The sequence below is a fragment of the Danio rerio genome, chromosome 25, assembly GCF_049306965.1.
Source record: "Danio rerio strain Tuebingen ecotype United States chromosome 25, GRCz12tu, whole genome shotgun sequence".
NCBI classification, from domain to species: Eukaryota; Metazoa; Chordata; class Actinopteri; order Cypriniformes; family Danionidae; genus Danio; species Danio rerio.
The window spans coordinates 5,649,748-5,666,359 of record NC_133200.1 but is presented as its reverse complement, the minus strand read 5'-3'; the positions used below and the strand labels follow the sequence as shown (position 1 = coordinate 5,666,359).

General features: G+C 41.1%; 2 protein-coding genes across 11 annotated transcripts in view; both read right to left on the bottom strand.

Annotated features, from left to right (window-relative positions):
• Nucleotides 1–14,201, bottom strand: part of hdac10 (histone deacetylase 10) — a 37,184-nt gene extending 22,983 nt beyond the window's left edge. For 2 of the 6 annotated variants that reach the window (XR_012399775.1, XR_012399777.1), the window contains exons 1-18: nucleotides 13,982–14,201; nucleotides 12,976–13,178; nucleotides 12,673–12,895; nucleotides 12,424–12,590; nucleotides 10,032–10,146; nucleotides 9,784–9,959; nucleotides 9,606–9,694; nucleotides 9,270–9,414; nucleotides 9,110–9,189; nucleotides 8,925–9,039; nucleotides 8,683–8,841; nucleotides 8,507–8,610; nucleotides 7,760–7,977; nucleotides 4,985–5,014; nucleotides 4,392–4,430; nucleotides 2,424–2,498; nucleotides 2,216–2,251; nucleotides 2,048–2,128 (exon numbers count right to left, since the gene is read on the bottom strand). Coding sequence is in view for 1 of the 6 variants with exons in the window: in XM_073941817.1 (XP_073797918.1) it covers nucleotides 7,909–7,977; nucleotides 8,683–8,841; nucleotides 8,925–9,039; nucleotides 9,110–9,189; nucleotides 9,270–9,414; nucleotides 9,606–9,694; nucleotides 9,784–9,959; nucleotides 10,032–10,146; nucleotides 12,424–12,590; nucleotides 12,673–12,895; nucleotides 12,976–13,245 (1,608 nt within the window). In the remaining 5 variants the exon portion in view is untranslated. Of the gene's footprint in view, nucleotides 1–2,047; nucleotides 2,129–2,215; nucleotides 2,252–2,423; nucleotides 2,499–4,391; nucleotides 4,431–4,984; nucleotides 5,015–7,759; nucleotides 7,978–8,506; nucleotides 8,611–8,682; nucleotides 8,842–8,924; nucleotides 9,040–9,109; nucleotides 9,190–9,269; nucleotides 9,415–9,605; nucleotides 9,695–9,783; nucleotides 9,960–10,031; nucleotides 10,147–12,423; nucleotides 12,591–12,672; nucleotides 12,896–12,975; nucleotides 13,306–13,981 lie in introns of those variants that run through there. The other 4 variants (XR_012399776.1, XR_012399778.1, XR_012399774.1 and 1 more) reach the window with 3 other exon arrangements.
• A 241-nt stretch (nucleotides 14,202–14,442) lies between these two features.
• Nucleotides 14,443–16,612, bottom strand: part of LOC100535104 (von Willebrand factor A domain-containing protein 5A) — a 42,345-nt gene continuing 40,175 nt past the window's right edge. For all 5 annotated transcript variants that reach the window (XR_012400195.1, XR_012400190.1, XM_073942709.1 and 2 more), the window contains one exon: nucleotides 14,443–16,592. Coding sequence is in view for 3 of the 5 variants with exons in the window: in XM_073942709.1 (XP_073798810.1) it covers nucleotides 16,513–16,592 (80 nt within the window). In the remaining 2 variants the exon portion in view is untranslated. The remainder of the gene's footprint in view (nucleotides 16,593–16,612) is intronic.

Sequence of the window (16,612 nt, the reverse complement as noted above, 5' to 3'; positions counted from 1 at the left end):
TGCCGCATAACTGCCTGAAGTGGCCCACATTCGTATGCTATCTGGGTTGTAACAAAACTTCGAATTACATTTTAAATTTGTGGCATTTGATCACAGTTACTAAAGTCAATCTGAGTGCCTTACTTGCATTACAAGTATAGTTTTTAGAAGAAAAAGAGTTTTTTTAAAACACGTTTTCTGCTGCAAAGACCGTTAATAAGCACGCGCCTTTAAAGGGTCACGAAACACCAAAACACATTATTTGAGCTGTTGACAGTCATATATGTGTCCCACACTGCTAAAAACACTATTAGGACACCTATATTTCATTAAAAAGTGTAAATTGGTTGTTTTTGCGTTATTTCAAGCAAATTCGTACTTCCGGTTTGAAACGAATTTTTGAAGCTGCGTCACGGTCATGACATAATAGCGAGTATTCCAGCGTGCAGACTGGACGTCTGTGCCAGAGTGTGTCTTATTACGTCTTACAGTGTGATGCATTAATGCGTGAGTAAGGCTTAGTTCAAACCAATCAGCGCGCTCTATTGTGCAACTTCATTAATATTCATTAGTGTCACAGTGTTTTCATGACAGAGACGCCACGTTGTGTTGGCAAAACAAGCGTGAAGTGTTGCTTTTATAGTTTGCTGCAGTTAAGTTTTGTTTTCATTTTCTCTCTGTGAGAGCGCAGCTAGCATCACGTGTGGATTAACAGTGTATGCAACGCTCGACAACAATAACTTACGTGTCTAAGGAGGTTTATTGTTTACCTGAGAGCTGTTCTCATCTCCAAACGCTGAGATCTGGATTCGCTTGTAGTCTCCTCTTCATAATGACGCGGCTCTAGTTACTGGTGATTGTCCTGTCTCTACAGATTTGGTAAGTGAGCGACCACTGCTCTTTGTTTATTCAGTTTGCTCGTATCAAACTAAGTTAACTATTGCACCGAGTCACCGAGTGTAAACACGTTAGCATCACAACCAAACTTTAACCTCGTGTAGGGTTTTTACCGCATTTAGTGACCGGAATAACACACGCGGCTTCCTGACGCTACCTGCCGTGTGCATCTAAGTTTCCGGGAAATGCAGAGGTTTTTTTTCTCTCATTCGCCGTGCGGTATCAAACATTGCATGAAAAATACACGCTTAGAGCAGCTCCTCGAATCAAAAATCTTGTTTGTTGTGAGGGGCATGAATGAATTCCTGAATGAAAGAGCCAAACTGCAGTTAAAGTCCAACATTTAATAATTTGGCAAATAATTCGACTACAGATGTCCATGTAGGTTAAACACCATCACTTTCTCCTGTGGGTGTGTATTTTGACTCTGAAACTCGCGCGTGCCCAAATAGACACTCCCACACCCTCCCACTTTAGTTCCTCCGACACTCCCCCCTAAACAGAGCTGGACACGCCCACTTTTCTGACTTTTTCCAAAGTAGAGGTGTGAAAACACCCTGCTGAAACGAGGGGGTTTCATGGCCCTTTAAATTGCTGGAGAACGCCAGCAAATTAACAATGGTTGGTGACGAGAGTGCTTGCTTCTTCAAGTGGAAATACAGACATCGCTTTACTTTGCTGTGAAATTAAGTCTAAGTGCAGTCTCTAAAGTACTTTTGACTGCTTTTAACTCGACAAGCTAGTTGTTCAAGCACTTAAACAGAAAGCATTCTACAATAACACTCGTCACCAAGGAGGACACCGGTGCCTAAACTTCAGAATGTTTCCTGTAAGGGTTGAGTTTAGGGGTAGAGTTGGGTGAAACGGTCACAAAAAAGTCTGTACAGTATAAAAATGGGAAGAGCCCATAAAACATGATAACCAAACAGATGTATTTGTGTACAGTAGGGGTGCTCAATCCTGTTCCTGGAGAGCCACCTTTCTGCAGATTTCAGTTGCTACCCATATCAAACTCACCTGAACCAATTAATTAGGACCTGACACCACATGATAATTACAGGCAGGTGTGTTTGATATGGGCAGCAACTGAAATCTACAGGAAGGTAGATCTCCAGGAACAGGACTGAGCACCCCTGGTGTACAGTTTATGTAGGTGTATGTGTGCGTGTACCGTAATTCTGGCTTTGAGAGTTTGTCTCTCCACATTGGACAGTTGCAGTCTTAACATCACGACTGAAGAAATTCTGAACTTCTGCAAAGAACAATTATAATCATTACTCGAGAGGCAACACTGTATTTGTGCTCCACATTAAGTGACGCTGTGTATTCATTGTGTTACTTGTCATAAATCCAATCTTCTGCTCAGGTGCAGTAGCTGAAAAAAAAAGAGAAATACTCTTTATAAAACAAAGATTACTACAGCAACAGGCAGCTCATTTATATGGCTTCTAGGCTTGCTTTTCCTTCACGATCTCTAAAATGTGTTTTAAAATAATTTTTAGGCATTCAGTGTTAAATGTAATGAATTCTCCATCTAGCTGACTCACGTTTATGGTGTCTGAAAATCAGACGTTCAAACCAGTTCTGAGATCTGGGAGCGAGGTGATATGACATTTCTTGTACTTCCAAAACAAAAGCAGAAAAAAATATTACACACAAAATTATATTGTATTTTCTAATATTATTTGTTTATAAAGTCTAAATTATGACTTGTTCTATCAGTTTATCTCTGGTAATTCACCACAATTGACTCTTCGCTAAGCCACACCCAAAAACCGCCACCCACCAATCGTGGCTTAGCAACCGTAGCTACGCGCAGGAGCTCTGTTTCGCTTTCGAGCGAGGGAAACAGGCCAAAGCGTTGTGCATATGGACTGTGCAAATCTGACACCCGCTATCCTAAAAGTTTGGACAGGGTGGTGGAATTTTTTCCCTTTTCAAAACCAAAAACCCAAGAGGAGAAATGCAAGCTCTGTGAGAGGCGCTAAGGGAGCGGAGTTAAGTTGGTTTTGTTTTGATATTCCTGACACATTCAGTGATAGACGACAGCAATCACTCACACACCTCTTACCCTGAACAGATCTAAACTGTGTTTCCTACAAAAATACAAAGCAGGTTATGTCTGTTTACCAGCTGTCTTTTTCTTTTTTTTTCACTTGATATTATGAGCAATGCTCTGTTTAAGCTTCTGCCATAGTAACTTAGTCATACTAATAGCGAATAGGTCATAATGACATGAGTTAGTGACCCCGGAAAATACAAATCTGCTAATCTGTTGCTTACTGAACTTCATATTTCCATCTATTTCAAGCTATGAAGATTTGAAATTACAAATCAACAGAACAAAACACAGATATAATCACACACCGAGCACTTGGGATCAATATACTTTACCAGCAGCTGTTTTTTATTCATTATAAAGAGGATACAAACATACTGACAGTTATAGGTAACTTACTGTACATTGTTATGGGTCAATGATGCTAATATTTAGCACAAATCCATTAGTTTCCCCTTTTTGGCTGTTCTTTCTATGAATGAATGTAAAAGCCCTGTCCATGCGTGTTTCCTTGTCGGTTGGTAACGCTATATGTCATTGCACAACATTTAATCTATCAGGCTTTTTGGCTAAAAATAGAGAAATAATGGTTTATTTTGTTATTATTAGATTATTTTTATATTTCACCTCTCCTGCTGAGCATGAGCTAAGCTGTTGTATGGTTAGCGGCTAGGCTAAGCTAGCTTCAATCTTGATTGAATTATTCTCTAATCGGTTGCATATTATGTCGTGAATATACCCCTGTAATTCATACTGCAGTCCTTCCCTGCTGAAAAATCCAGCTTAAACCAGCCTAGGCTGGTTGGCTGGTTGGCTGGTTTTAGCTGGTCGACCAGACTGGTTTTAGAGGGGTTTTGGCCACTTCCAGGCTGGTTTCCAGCCATTTCCAGCCTGGTTTTAGCTGGTTAGGCTGGAAGATGACCAGCTACAACCAGCTTGACCAGCCTAGCCAAGTGGGAGTCCAGCCAAAACCAGCTATATCCAGCTTAAACCAGGCTGGTCAAGCTGGTTTTAGCTGGATTTGGCTGGTCATTTTCCAGCCTGACCAGCTAAGACCAGGCTGGAAATGGCTGGAAACCAGCCTGGAAATGGCCAAAACCCCTCTAAAACCAGCCTGGTCAACCAGCTGAAACCAGCCAACCAGCCTAGGCTGGTTTAAGCTGGATTTTTCAGCAGGGTTTTTTGTCTGGCTTTCTCAGATATCTCACCTGTTCGCCAAAAATGACTAATTATATCCCAGTAAATGTCTGACACCGGCGCATACACATTGTAAAAGCTGTGCCAGGTGAAAAAGCTTGACAGGCGTAGCAACAGTAACTAAGGAGGGCGGGGCTTAGTGAAGGGTCAATTATCACAGCAAATGCAAAATTAAGTATTTGAGCAAGAAGATTGCATTAAAGAGATGCAAGAATAATGCAAATTACACAGAGCACTTAGATTCAACTGTTTGTCTTACTACATTCTGGAGCCACCATGTAACCTCCCTCAATCAAATCTGAAAAACATTTGTAGTTTATGAAGTGAACACTTTGAATGTAAACATCTTGCACGTCATCATTTTGCCAAGTACGATGCCATCCTGGATTAGCATTTATGTTAAACCTGGAACATTATTCCTGTTGGAAAATTTAATCCATACTTATTCCCTACCCCTAAACCCAACCAAAACTGTAAACTATTCCCATAATCATAGGGGAATAATAGTTGAATAACAATCATGTAGAAGTGCATAAACCTAACCGTAGGCCTAAACTTAACATAAATGGTACACGTATCCCTTAATTCTGATTGGCTGATTGGAATGTTGCTCCAGGATCAACATTGATGTTAATCCAGGAACATGTCCTACTTGGTGAAATCTGGTTGGCGTCATACAGTGGAATAACAGAAAAAGCTGTTCATATTCACATTAGGCAAGCTCACATTCACACAAATACACTGACAAAGGTTTATAGGTTATATTCTGGTTAATGGCAAATGTCTAGCTGTGTTGATCTGCTTATGCTATAATAACAGATAACAAATAACAAGACCCATTGTTTTTTTTACCTTGTATCTGCACACTTGATACTTGCAAACCTGAAAAAGATTTAATTTCACCTCTGAATTATATGAACACATCATAAGTAGGTTTGGAAAGTTAAAACCATGCACTGCAAATCAAGAACTGATACCGATTTTTCTGAATGCATCGCAATTCTCTTCTAAATCAATTCTGAGTTTAGTTGTTGACAGTAGATGGTGCTATATGTTTTACAAACAGCCACACTCTGCTTGCCTACAATTCTTCATACCAATTGAACCCAAAATAATCATTAAATCAATTAGGAAAGGTTGAGGAGCGCCATCTGCTGTTAAAAACTAGTCTAGAGCGCTGTCTGCTGTTAAAAACTAGCCTAGAGCACTGTCTGCTGTTAAAACCTAGCCTAAAGCACTATCTGCTGTTAAAAACTAGCCTAGAGCATCATCAGTTGTTAGCCTAGAGTGCCGTCTTTTGTTAAAAACTAGTCTAGAACGCCGTCTGCTGTTAGCCTAAAGTATTGTCTGTTGCTAAAAACTAGTCTAGAGCGCTGTCTGCTGTTAAAAACTAGCCTAGAGCGCCGTCTGCTGTTAAAAACTAGCCTAGAGCGCCGTCTGCTGTTAAAAACTAGCCTAGAGTGTTGTCTGCTGTTAAAAACTAGCCTAGAGTGTTGTCTGCTGTTAAAAACTAGCCTAAAGCGCTGTCTGCTGTTAAAAACTAGCCTAGAGCGCCGTCTGCTGTTAAAAACTAGCCTAAAGCGCTGTCTGCTGTTAAAAACTAGCCTAGAGCACTGTCTGCTGTTAAAAACTAGCCTAAAGCACTATCTGCTGTTAAAAACTAGCCTAGAGCATCATCAGTTGTTAGCCTAGAGTGCCGTCTTTTGTTAAAAACTAGTCTAGAACGCCGTCTGCTGTTAGCCTAAAGTATTGTCTGTTGCTAAAAACTAGTCTAGAGCGCTGTCTGCTGTTAAAAACTAGCCTAGAGCGCCGTCTGCTGTTAAAAACTAGCCTAGAGCGCCGTCTGCTGTTAAAAACTAGCCTAGAGTGTTGTCTGCTGTTAAAAACTAGCCTAGAGTGTTGTCTGCTGTTAAAAACTAGCCTAGAGTGTTGTCTGCTGTTAAAAACTAGCCTAGAGTGCTGTCTGTTGTTAAAAACTAGCCTTAAGCGCTGTCTGCTGTTAAAAACTAGCCTAGAGCATCATCAGTTGTTAGCCTAGAGTGCCGTCTTTTGTTAAAAACTAGTCTAGAACGCCGTCTGCTGTTAGTCTAGAGTATTGTCTGTTGCTAAAAACTAGTCTAGAGCGCTGTCTGCTGTTGAAAAAAACTAGCCTAGAGCACCGTCTGCTGTTAAAAACTAGCCTAAAGCGCTGTCTGCTGTTAAAAACTAGCCTAGAGCGCCGTCTGCTGTTAAAAACTAGCCTAAAGCGCTGTCTGCTGTTAAAAACTAGCCTAGAGTGCGGTCTGTTGTTAAAAACTAGCCTAAAGCGCTGTCTGCTGTTAAGAACTAGCCTAGAGCATCATCAGCTGTTAGCTTAGAGTGCCGTCTTTTGCTAAAAAATAGTCTAGAGCGCTGTCTGCTGTTAAAAACTAGCCAAGAGAGCTGTCTATTGTTAAAAACTAGTCCAGTAGCGCCATCTGCTTTTAAAAACTAGTCTAGAGTGCAGTCTGCTGTTAAAAACTTGCTTAGAGCACTGTCTGCTGTTAAAAACTAGCCTAGAGTGCCGTCTTTTGTTAAAAACTAGCCTAGAACACTGTGTGCAGTTAAAAACTAGCCTACAGTGTTGTCTGCAGTTAAAAACTAGCTTAGAGTGCTGTCTGATGTTAAAAACTAGCCTAAAGCATTATTTGCTGTTAGCCTAGAGTGCTGTCTGTTGTTAAAAACTAGTCTAAAGCAGTGGTTCTCAAAGTGGGGGTCGGGACCCCTTGAGGGGTCGCAGAACAATGAAGGGGGGTCGCCTGGTGATTTCCAAAAATCTACTTATTATTATTAGGCCATAAGACTTACCATATTTTATCCATAACCAACTGAAGAGAAAAATACAGTCGTTTATAGTTACTATAGTAGCTTATTTACTAGTTCTATTGGATTGCGACCCCTGGGGTAATTACATTATATTAAAGACAATAGCGTCAGATGCAGCAGATTGATTTTATAACACCAGGTTAAACTTTCTGGCCCATTTACAGCACTCACATACAAAAAAAAAAATTAAACGAAGAATAGAGTTTGGTCTATTGGTGTGTGTGTGTGTGCGCCATTGCATGCAAGTTTTCTGTATTTATAACCACCTCAGAGGATATTGGGGGTCGCGAGTCACTGGTATTGTTATTTTAGGGGTGGCGTGCTGAAAAGTTTGGGAACCCCTGGTCTAAAGCACCATCTGCTTTTAAAAACTAGTCTAGAGCATCATCTGCTGTTCAAAACTAGCCTAGAGCGCCATCTGTTATTAGCCTAGAGTACCGTCTGTTGCTAAAAACTAGTCTAGAGCACTGTCTGCTGTTAAAAACTAGCCTAGAGCGCCGTCTGCTGTTAAAAACTAGCCTAAAGCACTGTCTGCTGTTAAAAACTAGCCTAAAGCACTGTCTGCTATTAAAAACTAGACTAAAGCACTGTCTGCTGTTAAAAACTAGTCTAGAGAGCTGTCTGCTGTTAGCCTAGAGCATCGTCTGCTGTTAAAAACTAACCTAGAGCGCTGTCCGCTTTTAAAAACCAGAAAGAACTCTGTCGCAGTTAAAAACTAAAAATCTATCAAAAATAAACATATCAGTAAAATGTCATTCATGCAAACACAAGCAGAGCACTAACCGCATGTCGGCACTCTTCTCTGCTGCAGGGGTCCTTTCACAGTCTGTTTGGTGTCTTTATTAATGCCAATGAAGGCTGTATGAACACTGCTCACTCCTGCCTGAACACTGAGCTCCACTATACTGTTCCTGATACCTTCAAAATCTCCATCACATGACCTCTCTTTCTGCTCCAGAGAATGGATCAGGGTTCGAGCCGCCAGCTGATGGATGACCAACCTGCGGAAAAAGTGGGAAAAACTATAAAACACTTAGAATGTTACTATGCCTAGCTCAAATATGTCATCTGCTACAAAAAAAAAAAGAATAAAATCCGATTAACAGTAGGGGCGGCACGGTGGCACAGTGGGTAGTGCTCTCGCCTCACAGCAAGAAAGTCGCTAGTTAGCATCTTGGCTGGGTCAGTTGGCATTTTTGTGTGGAGTTTGCATGTTCTCCAAGTGTTGGCGTGGGTTTCCGCCGGGTGCTCCGGTTTCCAAACACATGCGCTATAGGTGAAGTGTGAACGTGAGAGTGTATGGGTGTTTCTCAGCACTGGGTTGCAGCTGGAAGGACATCCGCTGTGTAAATATGCTGGATGAGTTGTTGGTTAATTCTGCTACTGAAGTAAAAGAAAGTGTTTGTCTATTTTATCTTTAAATAAACCAAATAAATTGAGTTACTTGAATTAATTCACAAAGTACTTGGTTAGGGAGATGAGAAATTGACTTTTGTTGTTAGTGTTTACATGTGTGTTTGTGTGTTTTACCCTGTTTCCTCAGTTGGTTTGATGCAGAAGTGCAGCTGGTTTGTCACTTGTTGATCTTTAAGACTGTATTTGACTGTCACTGATCCCTCAGAGCCGCCTGAACTCTGTTAGAGAAGAATTAGCTAAGTTCTAAGAGTCACTAGTTTACTTAAAAGAAACACATTAAATCCTCTCACCTTTCCTTTAAGTTGGGCATAAATGAGAGTCCTTTGACCCTGGAAGAGCACATCAATGGGTGGAGAAACTGTTTCAGCAGTAACACGCTCTGGAAGTGTCCAATCCACAGAGATATTCGACACAGCGGGGTGAAGAGCAAACCTGAGGGACTCCATCACCTGATACAGTTGGACGAGAAAGAGACATTGAGTCATGTGACTAGGAATCATCAGTGTCTGTGAAGTCCAGTGGAGAGCTTTACTTTGGGCTGCATGCGCTCGCTGCCTGTGATGAACTGAGCATGACCTGATCCTTCTCTGGCCAATCCTGTGATGAGGGCGGTACTCGCACCTTCACCAATCCCGAATGAGAAACACCTGGAGACACAAGAAACACTGTTACTGTTAGCCATGAAGATCTGAATGATCAAACCCAGCAGAACTTTACCTGTGAGAGTGAGCATGACTTTTCACCAGATCCAGCACCTCTTTAGTGTTTTCTACTTCTCCATCAGTGAAGATGAACAGCTGAAGACAGAAAAACATCAGATTCACAAGTCATGTTTATACTTTTACACCAATATCAATGAGTAGTTGAGGTGCTGAACCTGTCTGGGGTGTTCAGGGATGCAGGGCTGACTGTAGATGTGTGCTAGAGGCTGTAAAATCTCTGTGCCGCCCATGTCTGCTCGCATTTCCTTTACTTTTTTAAGAGCCTGATCCATTTTGTCCTGGTTGTACTCGACACTTTTACTGCAAAGACAGAAAGATCTCCTCGGCATCGCTGACACTTTTCAAAAGAGAAAATCTGAATATCTATAAAAGATATTGACACGGTACATGAAGGAGGAGCTAAATGCAAAAGTTCAGGGGGTTTTGACAACAAAAACAAAACACACATAGAACAATGCAGATATGGATACTATAAAGATCTAGATACTGACGTGAAGAAAGACTCAAAACGAGAGCCAAATCCATAGATGTTGAAGTAGCATCCCATGGGCAGACTCTTCAACAGTAAGAGCAGAGTGTCCTGCAGAGAGACGTGAACAGAAATTTCAGTGTCTCTGTCTAAATGAACGCCAACAGAAACAAAAGGGAATACTAATCTTTAAATCTCACCTTTGCACTTTCAATACATTTCTGTGCTCCTATTCCACGATGCATCATGCAGTCCATACTGCCTGATCTGTCCATCACAAAAACAAACTCGCCTTGATTTTTCAGTGATGACATCATTTCCTCTGGGAACTCTGGGTACAAACTTATCATGACAACTGGATCCTTCATTAGAGAGCCTGAATCAACAGGAAGAGAGCGAAAATTTGATCACAAAACCCCATAATTCCAGATTTCTGTGCAGCTCTTACCTGACGGTGCAGTGGCCACTCCTGCCTCCACTACAGCAGAGGGCTGATGGGTGTCCTGATAGTACAGGAACAGCTCAACATCTCTATCAAACATGTGACCGGGACTCAGATTCACCTACACACATAATAAAGACACAAGGATAAACCTGCACTGTTCACACATCCACATAAACACATCAAGACACTTGTGCAACATGAAAATAAAAGCGTCAGATAACGTGAATAGAGAAGTAAATCGAGATTTTTAAAAAGCCGGGTATATGCATTAAATATAACAAACAAACTATAGATAAGTATAGACAAATATAACAACAAAACAAAATACAACGGTCGCTGGTTCGAGCCTCGGCTGGGTCAGTTGGCGTTTCTGTGTGGAGTTTGCATGTTCTCCCTGCCTTCAGGGAGCTCCTCCGGGTGCTCCGGTTTCCCCACAGTCCAAAGGCATGTGGTACAGGTGAATTAGGTAAGCTAAATTGTCCGTAGTGTATGAGTGTGTATGGATGTTTCCCAGAAATGGGTTGCAGCTGGAAGGGCATCCGCTGCGTAAAAACATATGCTGGATAAGTTAGCGGTTCTATCCGCTGTGGCGACCTCAGATTAATAAAGGGACTACGCCGAAAAGAAAATGAAGGATTAAATAAAAAATCAGAGTTTTAGTTTTTCTGTGGAGTCTAACAGTACTCGAGTACAGAAACTGAATGATCAAATCTAAAGTAACTGCACTGTCTACACTGTATTTATCAAATAGAGGTCATTTTAAAGCTACAAACTTTATCACACAACATTCAGATGAGACGTTTAACCGAGATCCTGACTCTCAGTGGTTATTAGAAATCCTCGTAAAGCAGTGGTGTTTAAACTTAGTCCTGGAGGGCTTGTGTCCTGATTTTTTAGTTCCAACCCCAATTAAACACACCTAAACCAGTTGATCGAGCTCTTTCTAGGTATACTAGGCTTCCAGGCAGGTGTGTTGCAGGAAGTTGGAGCTAAACTATGTAGGACAGTTTGGACACCCCTGTTGTAAAGAGTAGGGGTGTAACCCCCGAGTCCTGGCCAAATTCCCTCCATTGGCCCTTACCCATCACAGCCTCCCAATCATCCCCATCCACTAAATTGGCTCTATCACCGTCTCTCCTCTCCACCTATAGCTGGTGTGTGGTGAGCGCACTGGCGCCGTTGTCCTGTGGCTGCTGTCGCATCATTCAAATCGATGCTGCCAGGGTTGTGTGGAGAGACCCATCTCATGATTGTGAAGCACTTTGGGTGTCCATACAAGATAAATGCACTATATAATACACACATTACATGACATTATTGGCACTACACTTTAACATGTGTAAATGTGTCAACTATGACCCCTATTTGATATTGGACATCCTCAAATGAGACTATTTACCTTTAGATGTTTAGCAAACACTTCTATTAAAGAGGCTTTAAATGAAGAAGGGATTATGTGATTCGTTATAAAGACTATAATATACTCCCTTCAAGTGCTACTCATACAAGTTAGAGGCCATGGTGCTTCACTGGAAAAGGGTAGTTTGCCATCTCCAGGTTGTAGGAAAGGCCTTCCTCCAGGTAGGGGAGTTCAAGTATCTTGGGGTTTTGGTCACGAGTGAGGAAAGGATGAAACGTGAGATTGACAGGTGGATTGGTGCAGCGGCAGCAGTAATGCGGTCGATGTACCGGTCCGTTGTAGTAAAGAAGGAGCTGAGCCGAAAGGCAAAGCTCTCGATTTACCGGTCAATCTACGTTCCTTCTCTCACCTACGGTCATGAGCATTGGGTCATGACCAAAAGGACAAGATCTCGGATACAAGTGGCCAAAATGAGTTTCCTTGAAAGGGTGGCAGGGCGCACCCTTATAGACAGGGTGAGGAGCTTTGTCACCCGGGAGGAGCTCAGAGTAGAGCCGCTGCTCCTCCACATCGAGGGAAGTCAGCTGAGGTGGCTCGGGCATCTGTTTCAGATAGCTCCTGGACGCCTACCTAGGGAGGTGTTCCAGGTATGTCTCACCGAGAGGAGGCCTCGGGGAAGACCCAGGACACACTGGAGGGACTATGTCTCTCGGCTGGCCTAGGAACACCTCAGGATCCCCCGGAGGAGCTGGAGGAAGTGTCTGGGGAGAGGAAAGTCTAGAGTTCTCTCTTAAGACTGCTGCCCCTGCGACCTGGCCCCAGAAACATGAATAAAAATGAAATTAAATAAAGCTAGAGTTTATTTATTTTAAGTGCTCACAGAAAAATAAACAATACCAGGATCTGCAGTCCGTATAGGATCGGGGAGATCTTTACACCAGCAAGGAACAGTTAAAGACATGGTTCTGGAAATTGCAAATGTGCACACTGTGATCTTGATGGTGAAGTGATATACTGTACAGCCCTACACAGTACCGTAGCCTGAGTGTGATCAGAGCGGAGGAACACGAGAGGATCCAGAGTGCAGTTGGACTCTAGTTTGGAGATGGGCTTTGGAGAGCTCACGTGGACACTGAGAGTCAGAGAGTAGGGAACTGCTCCACATACTGATGAAATCTCTGACACTATACCAGCATCTGAACCTGACACACACACACACACACACACTTCGTTAGAAACACTTCTCTCTGCTAATAAAGAGTGTGTCCACTGCTGCTGTAGTACCTGCTGGTGTGTATCTGGGGTTGAGAACAGCTGGCAGACAGAAGCGCAGTGATTGGTCGGCCTGCACAGCGAGCTCAGTAATGTAGATGATGGTGACGGCAGCGTTCTGACCCGGCAACAGACACCCGACACTCAGTTTGAACACATCAGGACTCTCTGCGCTCTCTTCCAACATAAATGCCTGCTGTCCTGAACTCACAGCATCATCATACTGATCCCTCGCCTGAAACACACAGTTTAGTTTGAGCCAAACAGTACAAATATATGTAAAGCACCAACCTACAAGTTAATATCTGGACTCACTGTCTCTTTGTCTTGAAGCTCTGCCACAATCTCCTGCTCTCCGATCTTGGCACTAAAGTGGCAGACAGCAGCATCAGCAGGCAGAGGAAAGACGAACAAGGCCTCCAGGGGGCGCTGCTCCTCATTCACATACTGCAGAGTGGAGGAGACTGAGGCGACATGGTCCTGAACCCGAACCTCCACTGAGATGCTCTTCAGAGGAACTGACACAAATACAGCACAACATCTCAAATACTGCAAAACATCACACATACAGCTGAATAACATCATAAATACAGCTTAATAACCACAAATACTGCAAAACATCACAAATACAGCTGAATAACATCATAAATACAGCTGAATAACATCATAAATTCAGCTAAATAACTAACAACAAACACAGAAAACAGCATTACAAATAAAGCAAAACGACATCATATTCACAAACACTGGAGAATAACATCACAAATACAGCAAAATAACATATCAAATACTGTCAACATTATTAACTAAAAAAATGAGGTTTGTCTGGTAAAGTCTAAAAGGATACAGCGGCGCCGGATACGTCAATATTGTATGATTTTGGTGATGTACAGTAAGTTACAATGATTCATATTTTTATATTAACGTTACGGTTAGGGATTGGATTAGGATTGCTAACACGTTAAAATACAATTTAATTGATAATTAAATAAATAATAAAAATATCCCTCGTTATAATAACTGTTTTACATCAATATGAGGTATGGGCTGGGTGCAGGCTAAACGTTAACAAAAATACAATTAATGCGTAATTTAATAAGCAATGTAATTAATTTTCGGTCGCAGCTGTATCCCTTTTAGCAACAACCGCGTTTTCTTAGTTGACCGTTAAAAACGACTTTTCAAACACGTACATTTTGATAAATACCGCGACCATCCTTTCAGTCTAAAAATATTTTCACACATCATGTGTAAAAAATAAAGATGTACAACACAATAATTATTTCAATGTAACAGTAACAGTAAATAAATGAATTCATACCTGGCTCGTTTTTCTCCGTCACAAGACCGCAGCTCATCATCATGACGCTCGAGGTTTAGTTCAGATCAAAAGTGAAAGTGAAAGCACAGCTTTATCTGCTTTTCATCCACACACACTCTTGTACTTGTTGGTGCTGAAGCTGATGCTTTCCGAAAGTCGCTGAATCACCGATGAGTCAGAAGAGCGCGGGAGCGTAATGACGTAATGTCTCATTAATATTAATGCATAAACACTTTTGAGCCCCAAAAGAAACAAAATTACATATTCTTTATTTTCTATGTTATACAGAACGAGCAGCTCTCATTCCCTTAAAATTGTTGACAGGAAAATCAAATGAATGCTACTCTAAATGTAATGTAACAACAATTAATTTTAGCTATCTCTGCCGCATTCAACATGAGTTAATACTGTGATTGAGAGACAAGAGCTTCAGAAAATAACTGAAAGACAAAAACATTACATTCAAACTATTTAAAAAGATTTAATAGCACAGAATATAAAAGTCACATTTATTTGAATGACACAAAAACACTGAAAACATGATTATATCCACTTTTTTCTGCATGTGATGACTGCGTTTTAAATTATGGGTTGACTTCCTGTTTGGGAAACTTCCATTTAAAAGAACTGAAACAAATCACTTCACATAATACGCACAAAAATAATCCACATGCATAAACACTGAGTTGGCTTTGTCCTTTATAGACCAGTTCATACCAAGCACAATAACCTTAAATATAATCACATAAATAAAACAAATGCCACCAGTAAAAAAAAATGCCTGAGCAACTGCTGGTTTATTCCGCTGAGGCGACCTCTGATAAAGCATTGAAATTAATATAAAAATGCATTCCCTTGCTTATTAAAGCCGTGCGTCGATCATTGCCCTACATCTTTGCATTCCCTCGCAAAACATCTTTGCAGGATAACACAATCTTTGCGCAAGGGAACGCAAAAACTTAAAAATATATATATGGTTTCCTATAACAGTTTTTTTTCTCCCACCCAGTTTTTTTTCTTCCACCCAATTTTCCCCTTACGATCACATCCCTTCCGGGTCTCCATAGTACTAATAATGCTGAAAGATTAAAATTTTTAGATATGGTCTGCTGAAAATTGAAAGCTAATTTGCTAACTCATTCATTTTCTTGTCGGCTTTATTAATCCGGGGTCACCACAGCGGAATGAACCGCCAACTTATCCAGCAAGTTTTTATGCAGCAGATGCCCTTCCACCCGCAACCCATCTCTGGGAAACATCCACACACACACTCTCATACACTACGGACAATTTAGCAACCCCAATTCACCTGTACCACATGTCTTTGGACTGTGGGGGAAACCGGAGCACCCGGAGGAAACCGGAGGAAACCCACGCGAAGGCAGGGAGAACATGCAAACTCCACACAGAAACGCCAACTGAGCCGAGGTTTAAACCAGCGACCTTCTTGCTGTGAGGCCAACGTGCTACCCACTGCACCACTGCCTCGCCCAATTTGCTAACTGTCTTTTAATATTCAATGGATGAACTGAAAATAAAGACATCATTTACCTAAAATTTAAAAGTTCCACAATTACTCCTGTAATTCACACAAAGCATCATGAGCAGCACAAAAAAAGAGTGGATAGTTGTTGTTGTTGGTTTTTTTTTTACTTTGGAACCTAAAATGCCTAATGATGGTGGAGGTAAGTGAACAAATTGAGGAAGTCTCTAAATGGTTTTGTCTTAATATATTGTCCTTACATTTGGGTAAAACTGAATTTATTTTATTTGGTTCAGCTGCGAAATTAAGAAAATGTGTTGGGGCAAAGATAAAAGTAGGGGATCAAATTATTACTCCAAAACAGGTAGTGAAATACTTTGGTTGCACTTTAGACAGTAATTTGACAGGTGAAAAGATGGCTGTTATAGTCCTTTCAAAAATTTGTTCTAGAATGAAGTTTTTAGCAAGACAGGCAGAGCTCCTAGATACCCAAACTCTTAATGTTTTAGCTAGTGCATTAGTGCAGCCATACTTTGACTATGCTGCAGCTTTTTGGTACAGCGGTAGTTCAAAAAAAATTTAAAATAAATTGCAGACGACCCAAAATAAGTTGTGTAGAATCATTATAAAAGCACCTCCACTGACACATTTAAATAATGAACATTATAGTCTAAGTAATTTTTTAAAAGTTGATAAAATGGTAACATTTTTAAAATTAGTGATGGTTTTTAAGATTTTAAAAGAAAATGGTCTCAAATATTTTCTTAATTATTATGTTTTAGTTAGTGAGGAGCACTGTCATTCTACAAGAGCAAGTAGCAGGGATATTTACCCGTATAGAGTTAAGAGCGAATCAGGTAGAAATTCTTTCTTGTGTACGAGCTCTGCTGCTTGGAATGTTTTGCCCACTATTTTTAAAGAGATTCAAATTAAGAGTGTTTTTAAAAGGGAAATTAAAAAGTGGTTGTTTTACAGTTGAAGTTTTTTGTTGTGCCGAGAGTTGCTGAGCTGTTGATGTTTGCGTCTGTTCTTTGGTCTTCTGATATCTTCAGATCCCCAGAGAGTCTTTGGTGACCTGACATCCGAGCAGGACATTACCCACACACACACACTGAGACAGATCGCCCACTGAAACACACACACACACG